The 12107-nt window shown below is 43.3% G+C and overlaps 1 protein-coding gene across 3 annotated transcripts in view; it reads left to right on the top strand.

The window, feature by feature from the left end:
* The window catches only part of znf407 (zinc finger protein 407), a 159058-nt gene that overhangs the window by 89640 nt on the left and 57311 nt on the right, over positions 1-12107 (top strand). For all 3 annotated transcript variants that reach the window (XM_037074490.1, XM_037074489.1, XM_037074491.1), the window contains exon 6: positions 3721-3887. In XM_037074490.1, the coding sequence (XP_036930385.1) occupies positions 3721-3887 (167 nt within the window). The remainder of the gene's footprint in view (positions 1-3720; positions 3888-12107) is intronic.

Genomic DNA, 12107 nt, shown 5'->3' with positions numbered 1-12107 from the left:
CTATGACGACGTCAGAGAAAGTCATCATTTTCTCTCGGTTTAAAACCTCTTTTCATCTCTTTTGTCAACAAAACTGGCTTCTTCGTTTTTTTTTTTATTCCAGAACAAATGACTCCAGCCTCAACAAGCGCTACCTTCCCACTTGGGGGCGATAGTGAGTGTGTGGTAATGAGTCAGGTTTTTTTTTTTTTTTTTCTTCTCCCCAACCCCTGTTAGAGGTACAGTGAGTCCAGAGGGATTTATATCACAATTAAGGCCAGTGGTGGCCTGTGATGTTCTGACAGTAGCCCTATATGCCTGAACTGATGACAGGATCATACCACAGTATAGATATGGTAATGAGTGACAGTATAGACACAGCAGCGTGCGGCTTCTGAACGCACAGGCAAGAGGCCCACCTGGGTCTTTGAATAAATCTGCACGGGATGTCAATCATGTTGCCTTGCTGCTTGATCAGAGGGGGAGAAAGAGAAAGGGAGGAGGAGATGGAGAGATGCGGGAGAAAAGAAAAGCAGAGATGTAATGAGTGGAAATGGAACTCGCTCATGATTTACAGTCCGTTCCCGCTGTGGCCTCCGCTGATCAGAGCTCGACAGTAATGGGAAAAGTGAAGGAGCAGTCAAAGCCAAATAATATATATGATTCTAACTAGTGGTTCCTCTGTTGTGGTTTGGTCTTTTCTAGTGCACTAAAGAAACAAACCGCCATAAATAGAGTTTTGAATGTTAGAAAAGTTGCCGATAGTCTGTACGTTAATACAACAGAAAGGTACCTGCACAATGAGATCAGTTATTTTTATTAGCAGTGTTTCAACCCAACACATCGTCTTCCTCAGGAAAATACTCATGTGAGGGAGGTGTGTGAGACAGTTATACCTCATATGAATGCATTTTATCTGTCTTTTTTATGAAGCACATGTGAAAGTGATTAAGTTATTGTGACATCAGAAGCCATTTTATGTCCATCTAATTCCCCTCACATGTTTTTTTTTTTTTCTTTTTGCTTGAGGAAGGTCAGAACTCTGATTCTGGTGTGTCTCCGTAATGTGTTTTATTGTCCAGAATCTCCCCCACTATCAACAGATTGATGTTTAAGTTCCACATTTGTGCATATGGAGGTTTGAAAGCACAACATGTCCTACTTCCTCTGCTTCATTACTTACAGTTAGAAGCTGTGGACATAAACTTGCCATCCCTGAAATCCTAAAAATTCCTACTTCCAGTACTTTCTCAGGCGATGCTGAATCTGAAATGCTTTGGCAGCATTTCTGAATTAATTGTGGTTGTTTTGTGTGTTAAAATTCAGTTCCAGCACGCATTATAAGTCTTCAATATTTTACATTGGCAGACCTCTCCTTCTCTCTCTTACTTCTGTCCGTCTCTCTCTCTCTCTCTCTCTCTCTGTCTCCCTCCCTTTCTCCCTCTTCTAGACACATGCATAACTGCACATGCATACAAAAATTCCCTCAACCTCTCTCTCGCTCTTCCTCTCTCATGCTCTGCCTCTCTCTGTCTCTCTCTCACCCGTCGTCCTCCTACCTTTGGTGTGTTTTGCATGGTGCCTGGCTGTTTAGAGGCAGTATGCATATGTATGGGCGAGACGGTGGATCGTGACGGGATCTGACATGCGGGGACAAGATCAAAGCGCTCCATCTGATCCCATAAAAACAGACGCAAACCCTCCTCTCATCCTTACAAAACCCCCACTGATAGTCAACTCTGCCAGCCCTGACTCCTCCATCTTCTCTCCTCTCCTCTCCTCATGCCTTTTTTTCCCCTCTCTCTCTCTCTCTCTCTCTCTGTCTCTCTGTCTCTCTCTCTCTCTCTGTCTCTCTGTCTCTCTCTCTCTCTCGTTCCTCCCTCCATCCCAGCATGCCGCGTGCCCACGTCAAGGCCTGCCTGCCTGCCTGACTTTGCGATTACGCCCTGTGATAAACAATGGCCCGTTTAGCTCATAAAGCAGGAGTGTTGTGCATAATGCTTACAATAAAAGATAGCATCTCTTCACTCATCTTATTTACCTCTCCCACGGTGGCACGGGCGACGAGCTGTTCTATAAATACCACAGGGAGGAAGGAAGGGGAAGGCAATACAGATGCAGACGTACATCTGGTGGTCAAATAAAGTCGCTGCCAAGTCGCTTGATGGGAACGGGAGGGAAAACAGGCCTGTTTAAGTATGCGTTTGAGCTTAGAGCCAGGTGATAAAGGTGCCATTTTAAACGCTGCTCCATCCTTCCTGGTAAGTGAGCTTAAAATGTCCTCTCAACTGGCGCGGGATGACATCCATATCACGTTTAGATTCATCTTCGTGGAACATATAGATTGATATGGAAGCCAGGCCACATTTTTCCTTTCTATCTCTCCTTCCTCTCCCCACCTCTTCATCTTTAATTCCCTCCTTTCTCTCTTCTCCCTGCCTCCCTCTCATTCTCCTTTGCCCCCCCCCACCCTTCTTCCAGTAAGGAAGATGTATGAGTTTGAATTATTGATTCAGACACATGCTACATGCTGCTTGGAGTCATTATTTGTTCAGGTGAGTGTCATGCTGCTCGCTATGAAACAGATACCACGGGGATTAAGCGACACAATCAGGACTTAAAGACAGCCGCCCTCCCTAAAATAACATGGCCCTCGCTGCAAGACGAATGCTCCCCAAAACCCGACTTCATTTGTTTATGACTCGCACATTAGTCATTCTGCGCCTAAATTATAGCGCGGGGGTAAAGATTAATTCAAGCACGGGCGTTTTTACATTGTTTTCTACTCGTGTGTGTGTGTGTGTGTCTCTTGAAGCCTAATAACACAGCAGATGAATATAGGTGCAAACATCCTACACATTGATAAAAAAAAAAAAAAAAAAAAATTCAACACAGCTTTCGTCGGGTGGTAGGCGTTAGCAGGAAGAATAGACAGATGTCCAGAGTAAAGAAAGAACGGCAGGCACAGTCACATTTTTGTCCTGATATCAAAAGAGGCTTTTGGCTCCATGCAACAAAACGACGCGTGATTAATCAAGCTTTTTTTTGCATTTATTGGATTGATACTGACTATCTGAAGCAGAGCGAGTTGCTGAAGTTGATTATGTGAGCAAAGATTAGAGGGACATGCTTTTGCAGTGAAGTTAAGATGGTAGGAAGCTCAGATACAGGAGCCTTAAGAGAGAGGCGGGAGGTAAAATGTTGCTAACTGTTCATTTAGCCCTGGTTAAGTGGTCAGGGACGCTGGACAGGTGAACTCTATTCTCCCCACTGGCCCTGCGGGGTGTGTATGTGTGTGTGAGAGTGTGTGTGGACTGTAACAGAATTTCTCTAGTCCTCTGGGCCCTGGTGCAAAGCAGAGAATAAATGGTGGAGGTGGCAGGCCAGGACAGAAAAATCAATGCCTGCTTATACAGACATGACACACCAGCAGCCAACTGCATTCTGTGTGTGCGTCGTGTGTGTGTGTGTGTGTGTGTGTGTGTGTGTGTGTGTGTGTGTGTGTGTGTGTGTGTGTGTGTGTGTGTGTGTGTAGATGTACAGCGCACGGCCATAAGGCCCCGCACTTTGTGGGTGCGTGCGTGCACGAGTACCCAGCAACCTCCATTTCCTTTCTCACAGGGTAGATTGTCCAGCATTTTACGTCAGCTTTGGGATCAGTAAATAACTCTTCGTTTTTTTCCCCCTTCCTCCTCCTCCTCCTCCTCCTCATTCCCCTCTGCCTCCGTTCTTCACCTGCAGGAAGTTTGAATGCGACTTGTGCGACCGCTCCTTCAGTGAAAAATGGGCCCTGAACAACCACATGAAACTGCACAGTGGGGAGAAGCCGTACAAGTGCGCCTGGCCGTCCTGCCACTACGCCTTCCTCAACCTGTCAGCCATGAAGGACCACTACAGGACACACACTGGTGAGAGATACTGCGAACCGTAACCTCCACCATGAACTGCTGCAACACATCGACTGACGCACGAAACCGCAGAAATTCATGAGTTTTGCCTCCTTTTTTTTTTTTCCTTTTCCTTTTCCTTGTTTTTTTTTTTTTTTTTTTTTTAACTGGCAAACAGTTTTTTTTTAAGAGTGAGAGACAGAAGGTTATTTATTAAGACTATACTTGGATCAGGCATAATGTACTTTTTCATTCCTCTTTAGCCCGTAGACTGTTTAACAAAATGAAGTTTATGTGTTAACTGTGAAAATCTCACATTAATTATGAATCTTCACAGCTTTGTTTGGAAAAAATATCCACACGTTTTTGGCCGATAATTGCCCTGACTTGTCCATCTGTACTGATTTTCAACATCCAGAGAAAGTCGAGAACTAGTTCTTGGCGGCCTTGCAATGCAGACACTCTTGTTAGATGGTTAAACCCTTACGTCCTGATCCCGGCATCACAATTATGTGAATGTTATATCAGCCAATTATATTTGAATAGAGACAATTAATAGCCAAAGAGAGAAAAGGAAAAAAGATGTTTGGAATTAATGTTTGTTTTTGTTTTCTGCCATCCTCCACACTTGGAGAGTTTTCTTGATGAGGGAATTGAGGTAGTGTGTGTATTCCCCACATCCAACTGGTTGTCATGTGTATTTCCTCAAAATCCATCTGGTCAACAAGTGTGTGTGTTCTCCAAACCCAGCTGGTCAGCAAGTGTGTGTTCATCAAATCCATCTGATCCTCAAGAGTGTGTTTTCCCACATTAAACCGGTCCAGTGTGTTCATCTGTGATTACAAACTAGATAAAAGGGACAAATTCACCTACATTTCGGTAGGGTTGGTCTTAGTCTCAAAATCGGTCTCAAGATCACTTTGAGAAGGTCCAGGTCTTGGAATTGAATACATTTTTACTTGGTCTTGTCTTGCTCTCAGATAAAAAGGCCTCTGGAATGTATTTCAAGACCACAACTGCAGGGATATAACTGTATTAAGTAACTGTTATTACGGTACGTGTTGGTGGATGGTAAAATTAGAAAAAGGTGTTGAATTAAGATGGTGAACTTAATTTCAGCTCCTTAGTGCTTGTTTGTATCTGCTCATATAAAAAAAAACAACAAAAAAAACATTTCCCGCATAAAGAATATACGTTTTTGATTACTTACATATACATTTGTCACGGTACACCTGTACACACTTAAGTATGTACTGCATATGGCAAAAAAGGGGTGAATAAAGGTGAAATTTGTAATCTCTGTTTTTATGGGAATGTGGGTATTTGAGCTCATTTTGAGGAGTGCCTGTGGTTGGAATGTTCCACATTTCAGCATAAGTGTGTCAGTCTGAGACTGATGCTGGTCTGGTCTTGACTCGGTCTGAACACCTCAGAGTCTCGGTCTCATCCTGGTCTTGGTGCACCCTGGTCTTGGTCTTGACTCTGTCTTGCTCTGCCTCAATCTTGGCACTTAACGTGGTCTCAGTTTAGGTGGTCTTGAACACAACATAGAATGTTGGTGATTATGATGTTCGATTATTCTGCTTTGATTTCAAAAGATTATATTATGGTTTTATTAGATCTTAGATCAGATCAAATTTTCAATGGTTTGTAGCAGTTTTATTTCAAAAGGTGAGTTATTTTCTCGTATGTTGTGAATGTTGTTGATGCAGGAGATACATTTATTTCACTCTCTTCTCTAACCTTAATTAAATCTAATATTTAAATGTAAACTGTAAAGCTTTGGGACAAACCAATGTGATAATGACCAACTGGCTAGTTTTTACTCATTCCTCTTCACCGGTAGACTGGTACTGGAGCTGTTTGAGAGCATAAATCAGTGGATATTTTTCTCGTTTTTTTTTTTTTTTTTTTTTTTTTTTGTCCATGCAGTGCCTTTTCTTTCTATCCTTTCATTTCTGTAGGTACAGTTCAGTACACTGTGGGACTGTACTGAGTCATGTTTTTTTACTTACTAAAAACTTTGGATAGACAGATGGTGCGGTGGGCGGTGGGAGGATACTGTCTTGAATAATAGCCCCTCGATAGGAGCCCAAGTCAGCCTCTCTGAAAGTGTCTTTATGCTGCAGCCCAGCAGTTTCCCCTCGGCCTCAGTAATGTCCCACACACAGCTCCTTGATGCCCTTTTAAGTCAATGACAGAAGCAGCAGCAGCCAGTGGCCTGACAGCCTGACTGAGCGCTTGCAGGAGAGCCCTCCATCCGTCACGGGTGCCTGCTGTGTGTGTGCGTGCGTGCGTATGTGTGTGTGCCCGTGCATTCGCCCATGTGTGTGCGCGTGCGCTGAGTGTAAGACTTGCTGGATGTTATTTTAAATGTGTTTTAACAGTGATGTAACGTCAAGGCGCCTCTGACATAATTAGACGTTTTATTTTCATTTGTTTCCAGCCCTCATCATTCCCCATCAGGCGGCTGCTGTCACACTGTCACCTAGCTGTCACCTGGAGAGGCGTGTGGTGGCGGCGGTGGTGGCGGCGGTGGTGGCAGCGGCGGTGTGCGTGCATGTCTTTGTGTGAATTTGGCAGGAAGAAACACAGTCTTGAAGAGAGTGAGTGAAGTGATTGAGATCGAAGCAGGAAAGTGCGAAAACAAGACAGCCTGAAAGATCAAGGGTGACCAAGTATGAACATGTGAAAATAGGGAAATTAAGATTGAACCTGAAACAACCTCATTTTAGTGAGCTACAAGACCTGACTTGATTAGCGACCCCCCCCCCCCCCAAAAAAAAAAAAAAAATCTAACACAATTTGCTCTAGCATGACCCCCCCGACTTTCCTTCGCCGGGTTGTAATTGGTGCAGGGTTGGACGGTTAGCTACAGCTACACAATCACTGCAATCACATTCCAGCAGCCAACCTGACACACTGAAATATTATCTGCATGCGTGTGATCTGTTTAAAGGTTATAAATCTGCTCCTTCACGGCACTAAGATGCAATACTAATAAAATAAGTAGGAGATTTTAAAGTTGAGCTAATCTTTCCAGGGAACAGAGCAGTCAGTAATGGAGGGGATGTGAGTTACAGTGTGTGTGTGTGTGTGTGTGTGTGTGTGTGGTTTATGTATGGGGCTTGCAGGACGATGACTAACTGGGGAGTTTGTGCAGGAGTTGAGTCTAATGATACACACATCCAGCTCATTTGTTGGAACTGTAAAATTCCGAGTGAAGACAAACTCAAAGCGGTATCCCTCTACCAAGAACTTCATCAGAGTCGCAAGTTTGGAGTGAGTTAGTCCTGGTCAAGTGTGTGTAATTGGCTCATAATCCCTGAAAATCACATTTCTAATCCTTCACTGGAGCAGTCAGTGTCGTGATCTCATGCTGGAACACCACGAGACAGATTGATCTTAGGTTGACCTCTGAGACAATGTACCAGCAAGTTAGGAAACGGTAATCACAGAAAGGTGCAAATTCAAAAATTGATGTACATACAAAAGAAATAAGTTTGCCCAGCAGACCTGTCAAGCCTTGGACATTTATTGAGGTGGTGAAAGCAAGACTGTAGCAAGAGAAATGTGAGAAATTCAAACAGTGTGTTTGTCTGCTCTGACATCATGTCCCCACTGCGAGGGAGCCGCTGAATGCTGCTGTATCAGAGTTTAGGCCAACGTTAGCCGCTCTGTCCTGCTCTTGGGAACGCGTACACCCCAGCCAATCAAGTGGTCTTTTGTTTCCAAAACTAGTTGGTTGTAATCCAAATAGTGTCTTCTCTTGTGTGTCTATGTTAGAAGTTAAACACACAGTTTGGAAAATGAACATTTTGTCCAAGTCTGTAAGTTGATTTATTTAAGGCAGCCATCATGTTTGAATTAAATAGTGTGTTCACTGCTGACATGAACAATGCAGTTTCATCATTCACATGGTCTCTACATGGATTCTCAGATGATTATGAGGCTTATTGTTTTGACATTTAGCCTCAGACTTTCAGCATGTTACCATATATGTATCTATCAAGTGCAGCAAATGAAAGACTCTCTTACAGGGTCGTAAACTTTGATAAAGGAGTGGTTGAAAGACAAAGAGGCGACAGTTGTTATTGTAGCCGACAAACTGGTAGTTGTTTGTTAAAGTTAGAGAAGCCTGCTTTTATCTTGCTCTGTCTGAGATCCAAGCATTATAAGTGTTTTTCTTTGTTTTTATAATTGACTGAACATTTCTCGTGGTAAATTTGCCTCCATTGTCGTGGACTGGATACGTTCCATGTGAAAGTGGGAAGCTTGACAGGCTTAGCAACAATATGGGGGACGAGGCTTTGCAAATAGTCAGTTAAGCTATAAACACTTTATAAAAGCAAACTCAACAACATATATATTGTGTATTTGCACCCTTAACTACATCAGAGTCAGAGGGGGGGGAAAAGAAGTCTCTAATGGAAATTGTCAAATTTTATCATCCTGTGGATTGAGTTGCTGGCTGTGACATGCGCGAGCCCCCCTCCTCAAAAAAGAGAAAAAAAAAACTTAACACCTCCGCTCTCCTTCTCCTGCCTCTAACGGGATTCATTGTTCCTCCCTGATTTGTGTGTTTTTTATGTTAATCACTCCCTCCTCATACACCAGTCGTGTCTGAGGCAGCGGGAGGAGGGCGGGGGTTGGGGGATTCAGTGGTCGTCAGCCGCCAGGGTCATTTGTAACGGCTGATGAATGAGCGACTCAAATAAATAAATAAGTGCACCGCGTCTGACCCACCCAGCTTTTCCCAGGCTCCTGGGCGTCGTGGGGGGCGGGGACGGAGGGGAGGGGGCTCGAGGAGGGTTGAGCACAGCGACAGGGCCACAATTGATTTCCTCATTGCTTCAGTTTGTCGCTTAATCTGGCGATATGCTGATAAATCTTCGCACTTTGTCAATTAATTTCCCTGAAAAATGAGACCCAAAATGGCGAGCACATCAATACAGCAGCGGATTCCGTGTCAAAAATTAAGCGGTAAAATTAATTGCCCTCCCATTCGCTCCTGCTAAAACATAACTAATGAGGGAGGCAATTATAGCTGCATGCAGACGCCTCCGGGGTTATTTAAAACACATACACACACACACACACACACACACACACACATATATGTATATATATATATATATATATATATATATATATATATATATATATATATATATATATATATATATATATATATATATATATATATATATATATATATATATATATATATATATATTCATGCAAAGAGAGGTTGTATATTTTGACTTCAAAGTTCTTTTATTGTCTCGCAATAAGGAATATTTAATTCAAGTGAGGGGTGGAGGGCTGAGGTGTATCATGGGAACAAAAGAGAAGCGATGAGCCGATATTCAAATTGCCAAAAAAAAAAGTTTAAGGGCTCTCGCTGCACATTAGCAGGAAAATGTAGTTTTTAGGGAATTTTCATGTCTGGAACCAGACTTTGGGTGCGCTGGGTCGTGCAGTTGTTTTTTGACTTAAAGCTTGATTTGTGCCTTCGCCTCTGCAACGGTTCAGCTGAGGATTGATGTAACCCTAACCCCCAGCTCAAGTAAGAGTAAGACTTCAAGTTGAGGCTGATAACCATGGTTTTACGGTTAATATTACATTAGGATAAAGTTTAAGGTCAGGGTCAAGCGTTATCCGTGTACTGATGAAAGGCAGAGGTCATTGTGAATCAGGAATGACTGAAGTCAGCGCGGGGCTGTGTTGTGGGTTGGGGGACGGGGGGGGGGCTTCCATGCTGCTTCAGATCCTCCGGTGTTGACAGCATGTCACTCTCCTGCTGCCCCACCTCGCCATCCCCACCCAGGTCCTCCAAGGGCTCACCGCCGCAGAACAGCAGATGAAAAGCACACATGTAATTTATCGCCAACGTTTCCTCCTCAAGAATAATTGTGGCGACCGCGGCGGGGCGCAGGGATCGATGGCTATGGATTTTTCTGTGGTGGGGTCTTGTAGCGTTGGGCGTAATGAGAGATGGAAGGGAGGGAGGGAGGAGAGGAGGGGAGGCCGGGAGGAGGGACCGGTGCTGTTTTTCTGATAAGAAAGGTCTGACCAGATCCTCAGTTACTATTCCAGAGTTTAGAGACACAGGAGTGAAGAAGAATCGCTGTTGCTTCTTTTTGCGTCAAAAGCTTTGAAATCTAGTTCTTTCAACACATGGGGTCCTACATGAACACAGAATTATCTGCCAGAGTTTCAACAGTCTCGGATAATTCGCATGACATATTTCTGTAGGTGTGTTTATGCCTTTGCTTTTCTCACTGGTTTGTAAGTTGGCAGGGCTCAAGTGCTTATGCGCACCAAGCAGGATACGGCCATATTTGAATCAAGATGTGACAACAGTCTTTTTCAAACTTTAACTTGATTATTGAATAATATTGAGAAAGTTTTATGGAGTTTAAAATATCAACAGCTTTGTTTACATGGACCCTAATGTTCCACTGATAATGGGAAACAAGCCCAGTTTAATATTAAACTGCATCACGTAACCACTTTAACCAGAAGTGACTGGAAAAAGGAATTTTTAGTCAGATTGAGACAGCTGGTGTAAGCCTTTGATTATCTGTTCAGCAGGAAAACACAAGCACCTTATAACCACATAAATGCTTGATCAAATGAATCAGATTACCTGAAGTTATAAGGAAGTTAAACATAAATCCCATTGAAAAAGTTTCACTTAAAATATCAATTTATATAATCAGTTTGTCTTTTTTCGCAATCATTTTCACTCAGGAAAATATATAATAGTTGAAATTTCTTTCAAATTGTTGCTTAAGACATTTGCTGAATGTGCGCAAACTTTGTGCTTAATCTACTGCTATCATGTTTCGGGCAGGTGTGTGACCATTTTGCACATGCCAGTCTCTAGGATGTCTTCTTTCTCTCTTTGTACAATGCAGTCTGCAGCAGAAAACAACATTTTCACATTCAGTGATATTGTTTTGCCGGAAACATCAGACATCAGGTGTTTAGAACAGTTACTGTTAAGGGTGATTTCACGCGGCCACAGGATGGAGCAGAACGGACATTTATTTCTATGAGAACATTGTTCCTTTAAAGGCCATTCACAGTGGGATTACAAAGTGAACCTGTATGAATTGGCTAACGAATGCACCTTTTTAAGGCTGTTTTTCTCCCCTCTAAGTGGCACTGCATTAAAACTCTTCTCACAGTCGAGTGGCTTTAAATGGGTGTAATAGAAGAAACTTGAGGCTGCTTTGTCTCTGCGGACTCGGTGAAAGCTGCTATCTGTGCTGAAGAGGAGCAGAGCACCACTGAGGCCCAGCTGGAAGAGTCACCCAAATGTGTTAGCAGTGTGTGGCGAGAGCTGGAGTTCAACATCAGCATTTAGATGAATATTTAAGTGTTGCGGCTTGTGTCTGTATGTTAGAGCGTGTGGTACCTGCGGTGTGTCAATGTATGTGCCAGCACACAACACGCGCACGTGTGGAAATGTGTTACTAGCACACCACATGCCGTTTGATTTGTGTTTCAATATGTTTGAATATCTTTGCGTGTGTGTGTTTGTGTGTGCGCACATTCCAATGCACATCTGTGTCCATCCTTTAAACGTGTTTGTACGTGCACATGCATGTGATTCCCTGAGTGAGTCTTATCACAAATGTGTGCGCAGGAGTGTGTGACTGCCTGTGTGCACTGGCAGAGAGAAAGAGAGAGAGAGACAGAGAGAGAGAGAGACAGAGAGAGAGAGAGAGAGAGAGAGAGAGGGGGAGACCATCATGCTGTTAATGACAGAGCCAGATGCAGGGGAGAGAGGAGGAGTGTAAAAAAGCTCTCCACGCTCCCCATCTGGAAGGCATCGCCCCCAAATGAAGTTGTACAAAACCATCCCATTGATAATAAAGCTAATTTTTATGGCTCTGACAAGTATGTAATTATGTTCAGCGGTGCTTTTCAGATTTTATCACAGTCAATAAACCACACTGGCAATTTCCCGTCCCCCATTTGACATATTTACACGGATCCATCTGATTGGAGGAATTAGTTAGCTGTGAGAGCTCTGATGGATATACACTAGTGATCTGTGACTTCTGCTTGGCTCATCTGTTAGCCAACTAGACCCGCTGCTCATCTGTTCCGTCTGTCTTTTCCGTTTTCTCGCTTCCTGCCTTCCTCCTCCTTCACACATTTCTCCAAATCCATTAATACATTTACTTTTTTTCTTTGTCTCTTCCTGAGCTCTCACATCCTTGCTCA

This window comes from Acanthopagrus latus, chromosome 17 (assembly GCF_904848185.1).
Source record: "Acanthopagrus latus isolate v.2019 chromosome 17, fAcaLat1.1, whole genome shotgun sequence".
Taxonomy (NCBI): domain Eukaryota; kingdom Metazoa; phylum Chordata; class Actinopteri; order Spariformes; family Sparidae; genus Acanthopagrus; species Acanthopagrus latus.
This window is presented reverse-complemented; position numbering and strand designations above follow the sequence as displayed.